The sequence below is a fragment of the Diorhabda sublineata genome, chromosome 5, assembly GCF_026230105.1.
Source record: "Diorhabda sublineata isolate icDioSubl1.1 chromosome 5, icDioSubl1.1, whole genome shotgun sequence".
NCBI lineage: Eukaryota > Metazoa > Arthropoda > Insecta > Coleoptera > Chrysomelidae > Diorhabda > Diorhabda sublineata.
Genome location: NC_079478.1, coordinates 13,466,602 through 13,490,482, shown reverse-complemented (window position 1 = coordinate 13,490,482; position 23,881 = coordinate 13,466,602). Strand labels below are relative to the sequence as shown.

Below are 23,881 nucleotides of genomic sequence, written 5' to 3'. Positions count from 1 at the left end.
CAGATACAATAAAAACCAATTGCAAGAACATACCTCATCCAATAAATAATCCATAATTCGATGAAAATATATCAATGAAAAGAGAGGAACGATGATATTGTCCTGGAAAGGTAAAATGGTGGTTATGCTGTTAAGCATTAGTTATAGCGGTTGGATTCATTACAAAAACAAAATTTGTAAAAGGAGGTGAACAACAGAATTTGGTAAAGTCAAATTGATGTTAACTACACGGCTCCAATGAATGGTTGATCGCACAGACCTTCCACTTCAACACATATAACTAGACTGGGAAAAAAACTATACAAATAAAGACAAAAAAAGAGATTATCCTTTGTATTCCAATATCTAATATCCAATATATTCATAATATGAATTACAATTTCTGTCTTTATAAAATAGCTAAGAAGGTATGCACTTGTAATTAATAATAAAGTTATGCTGGAGTGCAAAGGGTTACATAAGTTGAATTATAAAGTACTGCTAGAACGGAAATGTTTCCGATATCTTTTCTAGATATAGGGCTTGAATTTTATCAATTAAAAATAAATTTAATACACTTTAAATAACGAACAGGTTATTCAACTATTTAATAGGATTTAATCATATAATAAAATGAAATTTTATAAAAATTTTAATCTAATTTAAATTTAAACATTTATTATAAACTGTTGTAGATTAACTTTATTCCACAAATGTAAACATTAACAGTTGATTAATTTCTAACATGGACAGTTCAAAATTCAATTACCAGAAAATTGTCTGCTTATTTTTCTAAAAATATCATACACAGTCATGTATTAGAGTTAGTTACAGATATATAAGTTTTAGGAATGCCGAACTTCCCAGAAAACTGCTTTAAAAATCTCGTAGTTTATGTAATTAAAGAAAACAAGAAAACAAGGCAAGTGCCAAGTTTTTCATATATTTACACAATTTTTTGATTGGATTAATTAATATATCATTCGAGCTTAATATTTTTATCAAATATAAAAACGTTCAGAGCGTCATAACATTAACTTTAATAAATTTTGTCTATAAATCAGTACGTTTACACCACAGCTGTTTTACTTTACCTTCAGTATCTGAAGACGATAATTTGGTAATCAAAACACGCGTCAGACAGTGTGTGTTCAGTATGAATATCGCCAACGGTTCCAGAAATCCTAACTTAGTTAAAAACATTTCATATAATTATTCATTCAGACCTGCTTATCGTACATGATTCAGTAATGAATCTTTCGCTCCACTTGTTGAAAACACTTTTTTTACATTTGAATTTTCCCTATCAAATTGCTTTGAAGATACGTCTTACATTATATTGCACAGAAACTTTGTGTTTGAAATTAAAATTTGCTATATAAAAAACTTCTTCAGTTAAATTTCGCGCCTTGTAGATGATTAATTCAGACATAACATTATACTTCAAGCTTAAAGGTTTTTAGCTCCTGAACTGTTTTGTCATCTTCAGCTTACCATCTGTTCCAGATTTCTAATAAAATACATTATCTGCTACGGCTTCAAAGAAGTTAGTTTCTCACCAGGTTAATTTCGAAAATGCGTTCTTGTAACATTATTGCCCAACTTTTGATTTGTTTTAACTAAACTATATTAGTTCTGTTCCCATATTCATGATTTTTAAAATAGATTCAATCATAACTTCTTTTTCTATAATAGTGTACTACACCATAATGTTGGAAATTTAAATGAAATAATATTTTAAAGCACTTAAACACAAGATAGTTGTACAATGTTTCAAAGAATGTATGGTAAGCAAAACCTACAAAATTTTTAATGAATAAAAAATACCATTAATACTAACAACTAATTAACATTTTCAGCACGTAAAAAAAGAATCAAATCATTGCTATACAAATTTACTTCAACTATATGGTAATTTTAATTAAAATTAAAAAATCATAATGAAAAGTAAAGACTCACCTCCAAATGATTCAATTTAGTAGTATCATCACAGTCTTTCCCACTTGAAGAATCTTTTTCTTGTTCCAAATCCTGTAACGAAAAATTTCTCAAATAAAGTAGTAAATATCCAAAAGTCCAAAAAGTGATCCATATGCTCAAGTTTATAACAATAATAATAATTTTTCGCATTTTGCAATTAATATTTGCTCACAAATAAATATGAACTTACATCTACGTTGTCAAATGAAACAACTCCTGTTGATCTTCTCTTCGGCCTTCTTCTCCTTTGTATAGCAGCTTGTGTGGCGAGAGTCGCTTGGGCATTTCTGATATCATTTTCTTTATCCTGATCTAAAATTAGAACATACATGTTGGTAAAAAAATTATGAAGGGATCAAAAATTTAATGAGAAATGTGTTTCTAACCAGCCAATGAAGTGAATATACTTTTCAGCAAAATGCTGTAGAAGTCCACGATTATGTAAATTAGATTTGTGAGAAGCCTTCTTCAATCAACACAATACCTGCAGCACACTCTTTGGGGATTACATTGAGACTTCCGTAAATTTTAGTGTTTGTTTTAACGATTGAAGTAAATACACTCCGTAACAAAATGCTTTAGAAATCAACAATTGTGTCACTTGGGCTTGTAAGTAGCATACTCTTCGAGGGTTAGATCACGATTTTGGCGAATTGTTGTATTTGTTTTCAACAAGTGAAGTAAATAAACAAAATCAATATGACGAACGAAATTTTAATTCTTTTATTAAAAGTTTGAGCCTATTTTGAAAAATAGGTTTTTCTTTTTGAATCATTGATTGTTGTATTTTTGGAGAATTTGATAACATGCTTTAAGTTTTCTTTCCGTGACTACTGTAAATATAATCATCTAGGAGCGCTTTTAGCTTTTCTTTAACATTGTATTAAAATTTTTGCATTTGCATCAAATCATGAAATGTTTGAGAGTTTGTGGATTCATGGTAGAGCATAGAAGATTACCTTTTTCTTCTACAGTTTTAGGTTTTCTCAAAGGCAGTGTTATCGTGGTATCTGCTGTTTCAAGTGGTGCAGATGATGGTCTTTGGATAGGAATGGCCGGATTCGTTCTACGAATGAACGAAGGCGTACTTGGAGGTTCCGCAGGTTTTGAAGCGTCTTCCAATAAAAACTAAAATAAAAAAACTACTTAGCGCAACATTTAATTTACATAATTTATATAATCTTGTTTTGTGAATAAAAATAGTTAAATACCTTGCTAGTACCATTATCTACTCGTAACCTCCAGGAGGGCCTCCTTTCATGTACTGTAGGTGGCTCTTCACTCTCTCGAGTTGTAATAACAGTGGGAGTACCAGTTGTGATGGTGGCGGTAACGACTACTCCATTAGGAGAATCTCCATTGGCTCCAGGCTAAGAATTAACAAATAAGAATAGAACATTTTTTAATATTTTTTACATTATTAATTACCTTTCCCTCATTTCCACTATTCGGTTGATTTTTCTGTTTAACTAGCTGTTCAGCTGATTTTATTTCTTCTAAAGTAACACCCTGAGTTGATCGACGCGTTTCTCTAACTCTCTTTGCATGAGCCTTCCTTTGAGTTTCACTTTCTTCATCCCGAACAGGAGGAACAAATGATCTATAAGTAAAAAATTGTTATAAAATCCCAATTTAATTTTAAAGCTGATATTATTTTATCAAAATGTAATTAGCAAACTCAAAATCCACAACCTGTTGATAAAAGAAATACAATGCACAAATTTGAAAATAAGCAAGTCAATATGAATCTGTACGTACTGGATGTCCCAATATAGGTAATATTTTGAAAAATGCTATTCTATAGTGACGATAGTTAAATAGAAATAGAATATGTTCATAGTTGTCATAGTGGGCGGCCAAGGGGTCGTTGAGCACATAGAGCTTCAGATAGTCCGGACGTGCTCCACTTAACATTACCAAAGGCCGATATCCTTTAAGAAGCCATCAGGCGCTTCGGCTTTAACCCTTTAATGTCATTAGGCAAGTTGTGAGACTTGCCCAAGTGTCTAAACCATGCTCATATGAGTGCAGGGCACTCGCACAAGACGTGGTCTGCAGTTTCGTCCTCCTCCATGCAACAACGGCACTCCGGATTGTCCTTAATGCTCATATTGTGGAAATAACATCTTAGGTAGCGCTGGTTACTAGCTAGATTTCGCGCATATTTAGTCGGAGCAGTTGTTTGGTGTGGGACGTACGAGGTCCATCTAAATGTACCTTTGCTTGTCTCATGCCAGGTATCTCTATCCATCTCTGTCGAGCCCACATTGCTAGTAGACCGTTGAGAGACTCAATAGCAACACTTTTGGCTACATCAGGGATGAGTTCTGGGCCTATCGGTAAAAGAATATGTACATATCTTTTGGTAACCAATTGACAAAATTGAGGCAACTTTTACAGTAAGATATTTTAATAAAAGTAATTGCAATAGCACTGAACAAAACATTGAAGCTATTTTTAGTTTATGTCCTTTTTGACAAAGAAAAATTGGCCGAAGATAGAGATTGTTTTTTTGCCATGGCAAAAATCAGGAAATTTAAAAATAGACACAAACAAGAAAAAGCTGGAAAAGACAATTCACAGAACATATGTAATATCCACCTCATGTCACGATATGATTATTGAAGGTAGTGGGAGTGAAGCAATTCGTAAAATACACATTTTATTAATTAAAAATTTCAGCATTTGAAAATCAAGCTCATGGAAATGCAATAGAGTATTCAGTATATGTGTAACTAACTGAATTTCACACTGTTAGATAAATGCGGAACAACTATGTGATCCTAACTCAATTATTTTATTTATTATTCTTTGTAGGTATTCAAATATTTTATATAAAAACATTTATTGATATAACTTTATAATAATCAAGAATGTAATGATATGAGAATTCGTAAAACTTATGTGTTCTGATTTTAATGAGTTACTAGAAAATTTTGTTGAAAATGTCTATTACTTTGAAGAAATTAAGAACACATGAGTAATTTAATACACAAAATTGATCTGATTTGATTGAAGAAAAACCTTTTTATTAATACATTTAGGTTTTGTAGAGAAGAAACAATAAATATTTCTGGATGAGAAATTGCACAGTGAAGATAATACGAGAAAGGAAGCTAATAGGATTATAGTAACAGAATACTACAAGATGAAGGCTTGTGGAAGATCTAAGATAACAAAGTAATAATAACTGTTTGAGAGAAGTGACATTCAAATATGTTTGCATGATTCAAGTTTCATTTAAAGGTAACTTTCAAAATGGAAAGGATTGTTCTTGACCTTTCTTTGCAGTATTCTTCAATTATTATGGATGTTAGAAATTGAGTCAAGTTCACATATGAGGAAATTTTAGATTTTTGTATAGCACACAAAAACTGCAAACCTAGCAGGGCAAAAACTTATTATGACCTACTTAAAGAAGTTTTTGAGCATCTGCAGTCTGGTTCCAGTCGGCGTGGTGGGAGTTGTCGACGTACTGGTATTAGTAGTCGGGCTAGCAGTACAAGTTGTGGGATTTGATGACGGAATTTGTAACTTAAGACCACTGATAAAAATTTATACTTACTTTAGTGAAAAAAAATGAATTTTTTGTTATTTTAACGTACAATATTGTAATTTATATAATTTATGACGAAAAAGTATAGTCATTTACAGAAAGTAAGTCAGCTGACGTGTTTGACGTCTATTAAAATAATAGGTAAATATCTTTTTACTTATATAATCAACCTTTCTTCTTCTTCTTGTAAAATGTATCTGGATTTTACGATTTTAGAAAATACTTTTTAGTCATAAGATCAACTATTCACTATATTTTTGACACACAATACTGAAAAAAAATTAAAATACATGTATAGAAACATTCAAAATTCTTTAATTTATTTTTCCTTAGACCTTTTGATATGTTCATGCTTCTTAAAGTTATTTTTCTCTTCTGATTTAAAATCAGTTTCTTTTATAATTTTTTATAGGCAGATGAAAATTTGACGTTTGGAAAAAATATTTTGATGAAGACTAAAAGAAGTCGAAATGTCAAATTTTCATCTGTATTTAAAAAATTATAAAAAATAATAATAAATCGGAAGAGACCAAAAATCAAGAACGTTTAGAAGCATAAACATTCAAACTTTGGCCTGAAATTATTATTTACATCTATTTTATAATAATTAAACATCTTCTTTTAATGACAAAAAGATTCATAAGAATATTTCACTATGTATAACACAAATGTTAAGCTGTTTAAACCATAATGTGTAAGAAACACAGAAATTATACTATTACACATTATTGGTAAAAAATGTGAAAGTTGCATTTGATTAAGTTCAAAGTTTCATTATTTCAAGATTTTAGAAGCGATATTGATATATGTTATTGAGTGAATGTAAAAACGCCTATTAGCAGTTGTTTAATTGAGATGATTAATTAAAACATTTCCCTAAACATTATGCATGTAAATTTAAAAGTAGTTTTCGTTTTATTGTATGGTTTATATGTAATAATAGAAACAAAGATCTTGGATTTTCATTTTTGGTTCACTTCAATGTAACTAACTTCTTGAAATTTTTTTCTTCTGGTAGTGTCTGTCGGATGCAATTAGCAAGCTTTGTTGGTTGCCGTTCAAAATAATTCTGTGGTAGCTAAGGTGAGCCTCTGCCTGAGGTTTTAGAGCCAAGAGTTTCTCCTCTGTTGCGATCTGATCCCCTATGATGAGCATGAAGAATCAGCTGCAGCAAGCTAAGTCGTTTTTTATTCTTTGTTATGTGACCCAAATATTCCAATTTTTTTTGTTATTATTGATCTGACATGTTTCTTGTTCAATCTTTGTAGTACTATGGAATTGGTAACCTTGTTCATCCATGTTATTCCTAATACTACTACTACTATTGGCACTAGGGCCCTAAAAGAGCCTCGTTCGCCACATTCCTCCAGTCATCAAGGTCCAATGCTCAGTGTCTCCCCCCCTTCACACCTATCTCCCGAAGATCCTCTTCGACATCATCCACCCATCGTTCGCGCGGTCGCCAGCCCTCGAGTTTCTGCTCCAAGTGGCCTAGCCTTCTGATTCTGGCCCTCTTAACTTCTGTCACCAGGCTGAGGTGTTCAAGGAGCTCGGTGTTTGTATGGCTCCTCCACACATTCTACTCGCACACTGGTCCATATATTCGGCATAAGATCGTTCACTCCCACGTGTCTCGCTCGGGCACATGACAACTGGGCGGAGAATTACGCGATAAATCCGCTTTTTCGTTCTTCAATTCAGTAAATGTGACTTTAGTAGTCGTTGGAAACCGGAGTATGATCTATTCCCGGCTTTCACACTTTCTCTCACTTCCATTGATTTGTCATTATTTTTGATCACTAGTGATCCCACGTTAAATGATTAAGTATGGGCTGGTTGTGTTTCAATTTTGCAGACAGTTTATATATCCAGATATGTATTATTTTTAGAAACAATTTCCATAAATAGCTCGTAAGGCTCTTGTTAGTTTGTTATATGAATTAAATTTTCTTCAACATATAAAAATAGTTAACTGTAAAATTAATTAAATTTGAACCGTACCTTCTTATAAACTGCGGACTGTTACTAGTCGGCTGAGGACTAGATAATGGTGAGGTTTTTTCTTGTGATATGTTGGTTGTGGTATTTGTAATTGTTGTTGTACTAATTGGTATCTCCTTTTCTTCTTTTTTGGAAGACCTAGTGAAAAGAAAATTCATTAAATATATGCTTCAATTGTTATGTTGCACGTCATCTTTCATCACCAAAACTTTCCAAGAACTCTATCTGCCAATGACAAATCATAGCATTACAAAACTGATAAACCCAGATATCTTTTGCAATTTTCCAATTAATCCAAATGTTAATTTAATTTATAAAATTGTTCTAATTATATAAATGGTTGGAAAATTTTTATTTCTAAAATTTAATTTTGCAAACAAACAAGTTTTCTAAAAATTTTGGGTTTTTACAAGTTACTTTTCAAGATAATCAGCAGATGGGGATGAGATTATTTCAAATCCATCACACAAATCGACAGTTTTCCTTAGAAAAATTTAAATAATAAACATTTGTCCCGTTTGACCAAAGATTAAAGTGGAATTATAACTTGTTTAAGTTTTAAAGATATGTATGTGACAAAATTATCAAATTTTCAAAAAAAAAATGGATATCACTAGTCTACAACGTACCATTCGGCTTGTTACGTTTTTTTCAAACATTTTGAATATTCCTTTGTTCACATACTGTGGCACAGTAGTCACTTCTGATTTATTTATTGTCCCTGGGCAATCAATGAAGTCGACTTCATGATTATAACCCTTTTAAAACCTATTTAAGGGCCTTCCTTTTGACCAGTCTACCTGAATGGTCAATAATATCCAAAGAAGTAAAGCTTGGTAAGCCTTCAAATTCAATTTTTTTGCATTTCAAATTCAATTTTAAAAGACATTTAGGAAATGAGTACTGTGTCACTTGTTTTTCTGTAAGGAATATTTTTATTTCAGTCACATATCAAATAGTCTGAGAAGCTCTGATAATGAGATAAGTGAAATCGTATTTCTATCTATTTTTGATAAATTACGAATTACTCTAATTAGTCAACTCTAACATAACTCCAGTAATAAACATGGCTTACAATTTTTCGTTTTGTACGATAGGAGGTCTTCTTGGAGTAATTTCAGGTTCACTCTTTGAATTTTCAACTGAATTCGCCATATCTGAAAAATAAATACCACAAGTTAGCGTATTTGAGTAAGTCAAGATAAATATAGTATGATTTAAATCATACATTTTCAAAAGAACTCATTTTTAGTGTTATGTATGTATGGATTTTGGGGTATCATATACACTGCGACACAAAGGATCTATTGTTGCTGCGATACTGGATAACCCAGTGTTAACAGCTGATCCGTTAATCCCACTCCTTTTAAAAAGTCTAGTTTGTTAGTGTTTCACATTTCGAGAGAATGTGGATCGAGGTTTCGTTCTCTGTGCAACGCCACATTATCTGCTAGGTCTAACGACTTCAGGTGTTTGTTGAGGCGATAGTGCCCTGATAGAACTCGTGTTATTATTCCTAGATTGTTCTTACTCACGTTGATACATTCTGCCTGTCTCAGCCCCTATAGGTTGTCCCAATAATTGGTTTTGCTCCCATCTACTTTCTTTTCCTCTGTTTTTTTTTCCATTGTTCTGTAGTTGATACCACAGAAGGGTTCAGGTCCTATAAAGGAATTATCTGCCCTCGCTTTAGTGATCTTATCTGATATTTCATTTCCCTTTGCTCCGGTGTGTCCCGGAATTCATTGTAAGGTAGCTTTATTTTTCTTGCCTAGCTCGTTTAATTTTTCTAGACAATCCCAGAAAGAGTTTTAATTTTTTTTTACTTTATTTCAAAAATCTTTTCAAAATATTGCGTATAAATCATATAAATTATTTTCAGAAATTTTTATTCCAACAGAATATAAATATCAATGAATGACTAACAGAAACGCACATTTAAACTATTTAAAGACACTTACTATTAATTTTAGTAGGACTAAGATCCGAATTCTGTTTCGTAATTTTTCTTCTAGATGTGATTTCCTCTTTGTCGTCAACGATTTTCTTAGGCACAACTGCATTCGTTGTAATTTCATTACTTCCACTGATAGCATTGATTTTATTCTTCTTTTCTGTAAAACGTTCAAACTAAAATCTAAAATAACAATCAACACATGTAAATATATGTGTATTATAAGAAACAGTTCCAAATTAGTATAATCATTTGCCTAAACATGGTGATCATAATATTTTTATATCATTAATAATTAATTCAAAGTTCAAAAATTTCTCCCTCAATTCATTAATAGCTCATACAACTAACATACATTTACTCTCTTTATAAACTAACTCATCACTCAATAAGACGTGTGACTAACTAAAAAAACACATTTTTTGCCAATAATCGATTTTATTCATCAATAGCAATACAATCATTCCAATGATTCTCTAACTTATCGATGCCATACTTATAGAAGGATTTTTCTTTTGCTTCAAAATAGGATTCAGTTTCAGAAATTGCTTCTTCATTTGAGCTGAATTTCTTACCGGCAAGCATTTTTTTGAGATGAGCGAATTGCTCAGTAGTCACTAGGGGCCAGATCTCAACTATAAGGTAGATGAGGAAGCAATTTGAAGTGGAATTCGTTCAATTTAACCATCGTTGCCATCTATTTGTGAATCGGTGCAATGTCTTGACTTTTTCTTTGACATATGATGCCGATTTTCCTCGATTTTTGCATTCAAACGGATCCTACAACTCTATGTAGTATTCAATATTGATTGTCTCTCCCTTTTGGAGATAGATGGGGAAAGCGCATCCCAAAATACTGAAGCTATAACATTCCCAGCTTACTGTTGTAAGTTTGATTTTGATTCCGGAGTGAAATTATGGATCCACGATTCATCCATAGACACACATCGACGCAAAAAATCTGATTTATTATGTGTAAACATGGCCAAACAATGCTCTGAATCATCCACATGTTGTTTTTGATCGACTGCGAGTAAACGCGGCACCCAATTTGAAAAAAGATTTCTCATGATCAAATGTTCATACATAATTCTAACAAACTGTTTTCTGATATCTTTACGGCTTCAGTTATCTCATACAATTTTAATTTATGATTAGTTATAACCAATTTGTAAAGTTTTGTTTAAATGTTTAAATTCAGGTTCTTTTCAATGGAGCAGAATCTGGATAAAACTTTTAAAGCCATGGCAGAGCTTGTACAGTATTTTTTCTCATCAAGAAGCGATCTTAAATTAACACATGAAATTGTTTTGAGCCCATTGTTATAAAAATAATAAAAATAGCTTCACTTAAACAGCTGTAACTTTTTTCTGACTAATCGAAATGTCATTAAATTTTACACATAGTCTTTCAAAAATTCACACGACTTATTGAGTGATGTTATATATTATATAATCACCTTTAGATAATTTAGAACTTTTGAATATTAATTACGGAAAAACTTCAATGAAACTATGGATCTCTCCCTCGTGATTCCGAACAAAAAAAAACTAGATCCTTGCCTTTCTTCTCTAGCTATTTAAATAAATCAATATAAATATTAATATTTCTTTGAAATGATGTTAACATATTTTTATTATTATTAATATTATAGTCTGTTCTTTTTATCACTAATAGCAGGATTTCGAGAAATGTTCAAGTTTAAAATAATCCTAAACTATTTCTCACTATAATTCAAAACTGATATTCATTGATACTTATGAGCTTTTATAGTGCAAACACAGATTTACTTAAAAACAAGTTATGACAATATTGTTAAATATTTATCGCAATTAGTAAACAATAATATATGTTGATTTTAGGTCTATAGAAAAATCGTTTAATGTTTAAATATATGATTCGATATATCACCTGCTGCATAAATATCAAACTACTATCGACTACATCAGAATTTGACCATCAATGATTGGCAACGTGTTCTGTTCTCCTATGAAACTGGTGTTAGCCTTAAAGCTCCAGACGTGAGCGTGTCTGGTGAAGGCAAAGAGAAAGGTTTGCCAGCTGAAATATTTCTCCTAAAGTGCTTTTTGGTGGTGGATTTAAAATGTTTTGTGGAGGAGTTTGCTTCAATGCTCCTATAAAATTTGTCCCTATATGCACAAGGTCTATGAATGCCCAATATTCTTCAGACAACATTATTGTCGACCATGTAATGCCTTTTACTACGTTTGTTGGGACAAAGTTTTTATTTTTATTTATACAGTCCCTATGTGGCTAGACAGGTCACCGCGAGGTCACCTAACAGTACGGATATGAATCCTATAGATGATCTATGGGACTATCTTCAAAAGAGAATTGGGAGAATATACCTCAAGCTTTCAATGTCAAGCATGCCGCGACGCATGAATGCAGTGGTAACAAGCAGAGATGGGCCTACGCGGTATTAGGGTTGACTTATATGCATTTATTCTCTTTTACTTTTTTTATTCTCAATTTGGAGGTAAGATAGCTTATCTATGCATTTCCAGCAAAAATAAACTTTTATGGAAAAATTAAGGCAAATTAAGGTTATGTTTGATTAGTGCCTAATGATTAACATCGTAGTTAAGATTTGCGATTTCATTTTGATTTCACTTTGTATTGACAAGTGCATTTTTGGTTAGAATACGATGAACTGTATGAATTTCTCAGTTTGTTATTCCATTTGAGCCACCATATCAAAGTGAGAACAGGTGAGTTGATATTATCAGCTCAATTTGGACAAAATCAGATCATTTGCAAAAGGAAAGCTATAATTATTTTAATGTAACTTAATGTTTTATTTTGTGTTTATATTGTAAATATTTAATTCAATAAATTAAATAAAGTGGTGCGTTAATTTTGTCCAGGAGTTTAGTTACGTTGAAATTTACAAAATAGATTTATAATTTTACTTTACTTTAATCATTAAGATATTTTCAAATTTTAAGTATATGAATCATTTCCAAAATTTTTTTTTTGTATTTAGTTTCAAGTATTTTGAATTAAAACATTAATAATCACTGACTTTTTTTGAGACATAAGATGACGTGAATTGAAGTTTAAATATCTTAAGGATAAGGCTAGATAAGAATTCATTGACATATATTTTCAGTTTCATTTATTGGTATATGAGGATGGTCCCAACAAAGAAAAACACAAAAATTTAGGAAAAAACTTAAGACATGTTTCCTTGCTATATATACAAGAATTTTTCCAACAACTAACCAATTATTTCAATAAATATATTAATACAAATTATAAAGGACATAATATATTATGGAAATATTTCACTCAACTAAATACTAGAGCACCCAAAAATAAAAGAAGTACGATTGTGTCGCTGTTTACATGGGGCAGACATCTCAGAATTTAGAAAGTAGATTGAAAGGTCATCACCATGATAAAGAAAACTAAAATTGCATTAACAAACATACCTACATAAAGACCTAAACAATTTGTGTAAAATTTATAGATCTATTTGCATATTTTTGAAATGTAACAAACAAGAAAAAATTATTTTTTGTGGTTAAAGGAAATTTTTAATTTGATATTTATGTTATAGGTGATCTATATATTAATATAATTATGCAAAGTCATATTTTGTAAAGACCGAAATACATCAAAACGTTAATCTTTACCTGTGTTTTTAAACTCAATTACTTAAAAAGAGACCTAAATTCGTGAAGATTTATCAAGGAAAACATTATTTAAAATTTGCTGAATTAAAAAATTCCAAATTAATTAAAATAGTTAACATTTCATTAAATATGTTATTAATTTTAGTATTTATATTCATATATGTTTACAAATATTTATAAATGACAATTTTTTAGACGTCTTTTGTCCTCAAACACACTAAAATAGATGTATTTATGCAATTATTATTATGTTAGTAACTTTCAATAATCTACAATACGTTTTTTACATACAACATTCCAAAGTCTACTGCTATTTTCTATGATCGATTTAAGTAAATTGAGATGGTAAATGTTGTAGTGAATTTAACATTGCCAGCTTAAATATTCTAAGATCAATGACAACATAAATTACTTAATTCGATAAGGAACAAACAGTGATACTTTGGTACAACCCACAAAACAGATAAACCAATTATGTAAATATATTTGATTCTGTCAAATCACTGTCATTATAATAAATCAAATTACAGAATCATCCTAAAAAAATATTGAACTCTCTTTCCTGTAGCCATCTAATTCATTACATTGTCATAGATTCGACAATTGTATGTTAAAAATAATCGAAAAAATTTTGACATATTTGGTTCATATAAAGTGTGTAGACAAATTTAAAAAGAACATTTTAAAAATTAGATACATTAGTTTAGTAACTGCACATTTATTACATTTACCCTCGTCGGAGCTTTCTGATTCGCTTTCAGAGCTGCTCTCTGACTCCGTTTCTGATTCCGATTCACTTTCGCTTGATACATCCATATCTTTATTGCCGCAAGAAAAAACCAAATGGTCATTAAAATCAATAAAAAAACTGATAATTAAAGAGAAATATCAAGTAAAGTGAAAAGTTTTTTAATTGGCTTTTTATACAAATCCATTTTGAAAAAATATCAGTTCTTTCTACCTCACCCATTTATCACAACCGAATTTAATTCAGAGAAGCCAAATCATTAAAACATTAGAAAATATAGTTTTTATTCATGAAAATTAATAGACAAAACTTAATGCCAAAAGTTCAAATGATATTGTTCCATAAATTCAATGAAGCAATAATCAAATTGGTCCAAGAAAAAAAGAAGATAATACAAAAATTAGAAATGCAGTATCAGAGTGTTTTGTCAACATTTTTTTAATACCTTGCCACTTTATATAGAATAATAAAAAGGCAAAAATTAATTAATTAATAAAATTAATTTGCTATTTGCAAATGTTGTAACGAAAAAGTTCCATACCTCATAAGTTGTACCACCTTAGATCTAACAAAAATTATAAAACAAAGAAACAACATTCTAAGCCTTCAGTAAACAATTACTTATAACTACCAATGTGATATATGAGTGGAATACAGGTTCTTACCTGTATTTTCAATAACTTTATTATCATTATCTGCATCCACTTTTTTAACTTTGCTTGGTGTTTCAGATTCCAAATTTCTATCATTAATATCTGTCCTTTTCTTCGATATTCTTCTATTATAAACATCTTCCTTGTTTTGTTTCCGCCGCAGATCCTCTAGAGTCGACAACATATCTGTATCACACAAGTCAAATGCTGTTTGGCCCTAAAAATTCATTAATAAAATATGTAAACAGATTGAAAAAATTAGAATATATTGTTGCAAATAAAGATAAATACCACAAAGTTTTTAGCTTCCATATCTGCCAAATTTTCAGTCAGAATTTGGCACGCTTCCTGTTGCCCCCAATGCGCAGCAGCATGTAACGGAGTCCAACCATCAACATCCTGTACATCAACATCAGCCCCACATTGTAACAATATTCTGAAATTATAACATTTAAAACCCTAATATCTAGAAAACCGTTGTTTTTTTTTTGTTAAATATAAGCTGGGAGAAACAATTCATTGTTACTGAGTCACTTACTTTATTACATCGGTGTATCCTTTCGCACATGCTACATGTAAAGCCGTGGCTCCATTTTTAGGGTGCGCAACATTCACCAAAGAACTTTTTGTGGCTAACCAATCTTTGGCATCCCTCAACATTATAAGTTCTTCTTCATTTCGAGCTGCGTCACAATCAATACCTAAAATAAATATCAATATATCAACAAATAGTTAATTTGACACATTAAGTTATTTTGATAAACATTACTGAAAAATTTGTAGAAAATTATGTCAGTATTGAAACAAAATATTTTTAAAAAGAATATGAATGTTTTTAAATATAAAGTGTAAATACTGAAATCCATAAAATAGATATTAAGTACTAAGGAAATTTAAATTTGAAACTTGAATATTTAATTTCAATTATGTGAATTGGAATTTGGATTAAAAATTTTAAAAAAAAATGGATTTGTCTCCATCACGAGAAAAATCAAATAGGAAAAGTCAGTAGTCTACATGATAACCCATTTCCTCTGCTAAGTTTAACATAAAATTATCTTAATACCATCATATTATATGCCAACTCTATAAAAACCTGTACTTGAGTTAAAACCGGTTCATATTTTCATTTAACCAAAAATTAGGGATAAAGAGTGTGTTTTAGTTACGATCCTAACAAGAAATTTATAAAAAATATTTTAAATTAGGTTAGGGTGCATATGTGTATAGTTTTTTACATTTGAGTCAAGACATTTTTGTAAATGATGCAATGCACCAGTAAATAATTATTTTACAAGAACCCCACTAATAACTTCTATGAATATTTCAAATGTTACCTTTTTCTGCAATCTCCTCCCTGAGCAATGATTCCATCTTTGGACACTCGGCAATATCAATTGCCAATTGTCCATCATTATTTACGGCAGCTACATGTGCACCTTTTTCGATGAGATATTTGGCGATTGAAAGAAATCCACAACTGGCAGTAGCGTGAAGAGGGGTCCAGCCTTCGTTGTCTCCTCTGTTGACGTCGGCACCATTTTCCACAAGAAACTCCACCATATCTAGGTTGTCGTCGATACATGCCTGAAATGAAGGATGTAATCATATTTTATTTTGTTTATTATATATAGGAAGCTTTTGAAAAATATACTTTAGCACATGATGTAGATTTGAAAATAGGTATTTTAGATGGATTTTATCTATACGCAGAGTATAAAACGGTAGAAAAAATATTGAAATCAGAAGTAGAAACTGATTGGATGAGAAATAAAAGGATGAAATAGAGAAATAAAGAATTTTTAATGGTAAATGCTTGGAAGTGGGGTCCACCTTATTTTTAGTTTGTTAACCAGAATTTCAATACTGTCCATTGTTCTTGGTAGTTCTAGCAACATACTTACAAGCTATCGCGAATATAATTGTTGATCTTAGCCGTTTAAAGTTTGTTCTTAATTGTTCCAAAATATTATTTCAAAAAAAAAATCGACAACAATAACTCGCGAACGAAGAAAACCGAATAACGTGTTTTGCTGATCGGAAGGATCGGCCGTTTTTGCTTATTCTTTAGGCTCACTTGAACATTGTTCAATGTTGCAACAATCTCTCCATTTTCCTTGTAACAAGACGAGGAGTTAACAAGTATCAAGAAAATTACTGCTAGTATAAAAAATTCGTTTGGTCTTTTTTTTCTAATTTTCGGTAGTACTTACTTATAGCAACAAATTTTAGTTCACTAGTTGACTCGATATTTTATGCTAGCTTTATATGAATTTAGGAGTAATTGGGATTTTTCGCGAACGGCTTAAGCAACAAAATCGCGGTTTCAGCAACTAAATGGAAACAAAAAAGCTACAAATTTTTCGTATTTTTTATTGATTCCTGTTAATTTAACATTACTACGTTGATAAAGCTTCGAGATATCGCAATTATATGATATCATATTCTATTTTTTTTTTTAGATTTTTCAAGGCTTCTCCGCCTTCTTCTACAATAACTCGTTAAAATTATTTGCGAGACATAGCAGTTTTAAAGGTTGTTCAGCCTTTTTCCAACCTATATCATTCGAATAAAATAAGGTCTTAACTCAAAAAAGCGATTTTCTTTTCACCTCCAAAAATGTCATTCTCAGACTCATCCCATATACCGTTTTTAAACAAAGTAGAACAAACCTAGAACAACCTTTAAAATGTCTTCAAAGGGCGGTGGCAACTTTTTGGTGGTTTTTGTATTTTTTATTGGCCAAAAAAAAAATGTTTTTTTATCTCTCAAATGCGCTGTAAAAAAATATTGTTAACATAAATTTTTCGATATTCATGACCCAAATTTTACAGTTGGTTTTATTAATAAACAAAATAAATGAAACCTTTATAGCATTGTTATAGGTAACGATAAAAAAATTGTTGTTATAGTCGTAGATAAAGTATAGTATTTACTTGATGAATTCCAACATTCGCCTGCGACAAAATTTTTCAGTCGACCTCGTATTTACATCCTTTTAATTTTAAAATAACACATTTTTATTGTACTATTACATCGTACAAATTAGAACTGAGCTATTTTCTAAAAGGCACGATAGGTTTTTACTTTTTTGGATGTGATGCTAAATAAAAAAAAAACTAACGACTAACGTCGTAAATCTGGCGAATGCGTTAACCTTGTTGGTATCCAGCCAATATTGGAGAATGGCGAGAAACTTCGTTCATCGACCACAAATTTCAAAATTGCCAAACTGATTACGCAACGAAAATTCTCAAATCATAAATGAGTTACAACATTCAAATCAACGCGGTTGCCAAAATGTTTATGAAATGAAAAATAAACTGCTGAAAATAAAGTAGAATAATTATTTGAAGTTATTAGCTTTTATATTAAATGAATAAATTTTTGAGGCTGTTTGTTTATTATACTTTTAAAAAGCATGTAAAATTTATTGCAAATATCTTGTCACATTTGAGTCATTTTTTAAGGATCATTTTCGTAATAGAGTAGGAGAAAATTTAGTTATGAACTCAATTTGTATTTACAAACAAAAATATGAATATTTTGCCACACACGACAAAATAATTAAACATTTGTCGAGGCATCAGATTTTGGATCCATTGGAGTTAATATAAGCAAACGTAAAATCAGAATTATGAAAATGTAATCAGTCTCCAGAACTGAGTACAGAGGTTGTAGAGCTCGTTAAGATTCTAGCAGTAGACCGCCAAAAACTTTGGAAAACTGTGTTGAACATGTTATCAAAGAAGAAGATGAGTATATGGTATCGCTCTGTTTTCTTTCTTTCGTTTTATTTGCAAAGAATTCATTTTGCTTTACGGTTTTTGCTTTGAAATTTGCCAGAAAAAAAAACGGATGGATAGGGTACAAAAAGGGCTCAGTTTACGTCTGGTACCCTGTTTAAACCAAACTCCCTTACAGGTGGGTACATTTTTAGAAATACTACTACTAGTATTCAAGAGAGAGACACATGTATGAATTTGAAAGCTGTAGTACTGTTAGTTTTTGATTTTCAGCATTTTGAGTGAAGCAACCCTAAAGTTATCATATCGTAAATGAATTTGAATATGCGAAAGCTCTATTCAAAATGGAGGTCGAGCGAGCTCACAATCGACCAAAAATAACAAAAAATTGATGATTCTGAGCAGTGTTTGGAACTATTTAATGACCGCTATAATCGATGTATCGCCATCAAATTATATAGAAAAAGGATTTTTTCTATGCTAACACACCTGTTATATTAGGCAATAACGTACTAGCCTACTGATATAAACCGTGAAGACAGTCCTGTTCTAATATGTTGTAAAAGCTAAAATTAGATGGACGCATCCGCTATTTGCTTATTTTTTGTGACTTATTCAATTATCTTTCATAGAGACAATTTCTAAAAAAAGCTTTTCATTTTTTACATTTGTTTGCAACAAATCAGAGATTTCCAAGAAACAAATATTCCAGAATGTGATGATAGTATATAAAACAAGTCTTTAGCAGTCAAAGAGTACAAATAAACAACAAAAATAAACAAAATACTTTGTAGTTCTAAAAAAAAATTGGTCATAAATAGATGCAATGGTTTAAAGTTTTTATGGGATAATGGGCTCGCATTTTATATTAAATTATTTATAATTTAAAGCACTTCTTTTTTTGTCGGATTTATTTAGGTATTATTTTCAGAAACAACACAGACATATTCAACTACGTCGAGTGTATCAAATCAGGCTTCGTCCAAATACTCTAGATTTCTGTTTGAGTCTATATATATCTTAATCTAAGGGTTGTTTGGAATGTTCATTCGAATGCGTTTCTGGTCTAAAGTAAGGAATCGCGGCTCTAAATGCGCTGATAGCTTACGCACGCATAATTTTACATTGAGCCTATTGCCTTTCTATATCTTCATTTGTCGCTGTTCATTTCGTCCACAACCGGGAATATTTTTTACAGTAGCAGTTTAATTAAATTTCCTCAAATTTAAAGACACTGTAGACTTGGAAATGAGAGAAATTCTGTCAAAATATGTATCATTGAACAGTAAATATCAGTTTCTATCTCCAAAACCAACAATGATCAATAAATTAATTTTTTCACGTTTACAAACTTAATTGTAATATTCAAATGTACGTTTTTAGAGTGAAAAATTGGAAATAAATGACATTGACACAACTGACAAAAATCAAGAAAAAATTGTACTAAACAACCACATCCTCCGATAGTAAACCCTCCAATCTACTATATTATGATTCTTATACGAATAGAATTGTGTAAATTAGTATACACGCGAAATGAGCATTAAATACATTGAATGTGTACAAAAAGTGTCCCCGATATATATAAATAATACAATCGTAGCATTAGAAAATACATAATTTTATTAGAAATCTTGGATTGCGTGTATCATCAAGCAATAACCAAACTCTTAAAAGACACCCAGTATAGTCGTCGAACGTTGTATTCTGTAGCAAGTTATTATTATTCTTGGCTAGTAGACTGGAAAGATCACGAGTGTTAAATAAGTTGAGAGACTAGATAATGATTTATTTATCTTAATTTAAAAATGTCTACTCTGAATGTATATTCGCGAATGTTTGAAATATAGATAGTTAAACGTATTTTACTCGAATCCTACATTTTATTACGTTAATTTAAACAGATTTATAAATATTTGAAATACATAGATTCCCGTATAATGAAACGAGGTTAAGATCAAATAATATAATTTAAATCATAATGGAAATTTTGATGTGTATCTTTTTATTAAGACTAAGGAATAAAATTTTAACTTTGTCGTGACACACGAACCTCACACCGATTTTTTACTTTGAATAATGACTGTAACTGAAAAAAATATGGGCCACGAGTTTTATTACTTAATATAATTTGAATATTTTAGCAAAGGAACAAAAAAAAAAGGAAAAAGTAGAGATAGAAAACATACGTCAAGTTATTCGCTGTAAGGGAAGGCATGGTAGGCGAAATTAAATCGACTAAAGCGTTCGCAGTGGTCAGTTTGAGCATTACGGGAGGCTATTATAACCGAAATTATAAACAAATACACGTTAAAGTTTTTTGTTTGTTTCAGTTATAATAAATTAAATAAAAATGGGTCACCACAGTTGTTGTGTAAATTTCCAACCGCTACATGGAAAAAAAAAGTAGTACCATAACTTTATTGTTATCAAAAAATCTTCGTAAAATTATTAAGTTTGGTATAAGTAAATAATAATCCTTAAGATCTGACGTAGCTGGAGGACGGAAATCAGATTCTCAGCTTACTATAGAGTCAGGGTTATTGGATTTATTGGAAGACAAAGGTTTTCTAGAAATTAAAACAGTAATTGAAGTGGCAAGAAAGTGCAAATGGTTATGCCACCTTTTCTAGAGAAAAAAAGTGAATTTTCAAGTGAAGAAACTCAACAGTGTTGCAATGGTTAGGATTCACGTTGAAAGAATTATGCAGCAGTTAAGGTCTTATCAAATATTGCATAAAATTCCACAACATTTGTTCCACTGCTTTGACGATAATTTGCATATTTGTTGTGTTTTGGTAAATTTACAGCCTCCGATTATATCTGAAAAAAAAAAAGATCCTGAAAGTGAGGGATGAAAAATATTTTATCTTATATATTAAAAAAATTGATGATTTCCATTCCGAGTCCGTTCAGGCGCTCTACCCAACCGATTTGCTTAATTTTTTTTTCAATGAAAGGTATTTATGCACAGATCAGCCATCAACCATCGGATTTCATCTAATTTTCACCTTTCTCAAGTTATACTCAAATGCGATTTCCCCCTGTACATTACTTATGGGAGTTTTTCACATACACACGTTCTATTCTCAATATCTCAGGTTCTATTCAAGATAGAGACTTCGTTTTGGTTTAAGAACACTCGCTGAAACACCTTTCTTTTGAGTTTTTGAACACTTAAATCGGTTGAGTTGGAGAGGAGCTAGGGGCGGACATTCAATGTGGAGTTATGGAGCAATTTTTCTACATTCAAAGATCTATATCTCAGGTTCTAATATAGCTACAGAGTTCGTTCTTTTCTATTAGTATGATTTCTGATATTTATTTAATGGATTCGATGCGAGCGGAGCCGCGGGTAAAAGCTAGTTATTCATGAAAATTGTTCATTAAGTATTTAGAAAACAAACGAAAATTTGTGAAAAATGGTAAATTTATTGTAAACTTTCAATAAAATTAATAATTAAACTTTTTGTAATAAACAGTTATATTCTTTTAAGCTTGTTTATAACTAACAAATTAGTAACGAATAATAAAATTCTTTTAAATAGACATTGTAACATACAATAACACTTTTTTGACTGTCAAAGTTTCGTCGATGTTCCTCAACTTCGCTCACATGTCCAGCAAGAACAAGATTTTCACTCTTGGTCATAGTTTCTGGTTGAAATTTTATTTGATGGCTGATGGACTCCTGTTTTTATAATAATATCCATGTCTTTGGTTCAACTTAAAATAATACAAAATTATTTACTTATTCCATTGAAAAAACAGTTTAAAGTAATTTAACCTTATAAACGTTCACTGCATTCTGTTATATATTTTATCATTATACTTACTTGTGTTTTTGGCTTGTTCAAGATATATAAATAATATATATATATATATATATATATATATATATATATATATATATATATATATATATATACAGTGCTTTTCAGATAAAAGTATCCACCTTTAATAACTTTTGTAATACTGGTATTTAGAAAAAATCCAAAAACACGTCAATTTATGTTCGAAGGGGCAAGCATTATGGCTTATTTAAACTTACTGGAAAAGCCACCCCCTCACCCCTAGCAGCATCCCCTTTATTTTTTTAAATTACTTTTTTTTTAACTGTGCTATTTATTATGAAGTTACAATAAGTGTTCAAAATGAGTACCATTCACTTCCATACAATTGTATAATCTATTTTGAAATGCCTCTCTGACATTGCTTAATACGGCTGGATTTAATTGTCGACATTCATTTTCTATCCTCTCTCGTAAATCATCCAGAGATTCTGGTTGGGTAGCATAAACTTTTGTTTTTAAATACCCCCATAAAAAGAAGTCTAGGGGTGTTAAATCCGGTGACCTAGGTGGCCACTCCATCATCTGCCCCCTTCTACCTATCCAACGAGCGGGGAATGTTTCGTTTAAATATTGTCGGACAGGCATAGCATAGTGTGGGGGAGCTCCGTCTTGTTGAAATACCAGTAAATCTTCGGAAAGGTTATCATCATTTTCTATTATTGTTGTAATACGTGGGTCAGCCCCTTCCCTGAGTAACTCAAGATATGATTCACCATTTAAATTTCCGTTGATGAAGAAAGGTCCGACAATGTGGTCACCTAGGATACCACACCAAACGTTTAACTTTTGGGGATGTTGTGTATGGAATTCACGCATAATATGTGGATCACTTTCAGCCCAATATCTACAATTATGCCTACTTACTAAGCCATTTAATGACCATGAGCATTCATCAGAAAAGCAAATATTGTTTAACAATTGTGGATTGTTATTGATAATTTGCGTCATTGATTCTCAAAACTATAGATGACGATCAAAATCATCTTCATTCAACTCGTGCACCAACTTAACTTTGTATGGGTGGTACTTGAATTTATGTAGAACTCGGAAAACTGTAGAAGATGAAACGCCGATCGCTCTACTTATTGTTGACAACGATTGGGTTTGTTGAGCCTCTAAGTTGACTTGCCCTAAAATTGCCACTTGGATTGCTTCGTTATTTACGAGTCCCTCTCGCTTATGCACTTTATTGCAAACAGACCCTGTTGTGGTAAATTTCTCCATCAGTTGAATTACATACTTATGAGTTGCATGTCTTCCGTCATGTAATTCGTTAAATATTCTAGCAGCAGCTCTTGCACAATTATTATTTTGGTAGTATAAACCTACAATTTCAATTCTTTCTTGCAAAGAATGTGACTACAAATTCTAGTTGACAATGTCAAACTTTAATAAAAAGTAGAGTTTTTTGTTGTTTGGATTTTTTAAGTAGAATAAATAGCACAGTTAAAAAGATTAAAGAGTTTGAACTGTTGTACAACCCATTTTAGTACAGGCAAATAAGGTGAAAGTAAATAATAAGTAAAATTTGTGCTCATAAAAGAAAAATTGTTTTTAACCTAAAAATATGAGAAGTAATTTAAAAAAATAAAGGGGATGCTGCTAGGGGTGAGGGAGTGGCTTTTCCAGTAAGTTTAAATAAGCCATAATGCTTGCCCCTTCCAACATAAATTGACGTGTTTTTGGATTTTTTCTAAATACCAGTATTACAAAAGTTATTAAAGGTGGATACTTTTATCTGAAAAGCACTG

General features: G+C 30.9%; 1 protein-coding gene across 3 annotated transcripts in view; it reads right to left on the bottom strand.

Moving 5' to 3' along the window:
• Nucleotides 1–23,881, bottom strand: part of LOC130443854 (protein phosphatase 1 regulatory subunit 12A) — a 73,324-nt gene that overhangs the window by 36,603 nt on the left and 12,840 nt on the right. Inside the window, exons 2-15 of one of the 3 annotated variants that reach the window (XM_056778722.1) lie at nt 15,868–16,117; nt 15,069–15,231; nt 14,822–14,966; nt 14,543–14,747; nt 13,861–13,947; nt 9,478–9,630; nt 8,592–8,673; nt 7,517–7,654; nt 5,372–5,503; nt 3,388–3,559; nt 3,171–3,329; nt 2,919–3,087; nt 2,150–2,271; nt 1,939–2,010 (exon numbers count right to left, since the gene is read on the bottom strand). In XM_056778722.1, coding sequence (XP_056634700.1) covers nt 1,939–2,010; nt 2,150–2,271; nt 2,919–3,087; nt 3,171–3,329; nt 3,388–3,559; nt 5,372–5,503; nt 7,517–7,654; nt 8,592–8,673; nt 9,478–9,630; nt 13,861–13,947; nt 14,543–14,747; nt 14,822–14,966; nt 15,069–15,231; nt 15,868–16,117 — 2,049 coding nt within the window. The remainder of the gene's footprint in view (nt 1–1,938; nt 2,011–2,149; nt 2,272–2,918; nt 3,088–3,170; nt 3,330–3,387; nt 3,560–5,371; nt 5,504–7,516; nt 7,655–8,591; nt 8,674–9,477; nt 9,631–13,860; nt 13,948–14,542; nt 14,748–14,821; nt 14,967–15,068; nt 15,232–15,867; nt 16,118–23,881) is intronic. The other 2 variants (XM_056778723.1, XM_056778724.1) reach the window with 2 other exon arrangements.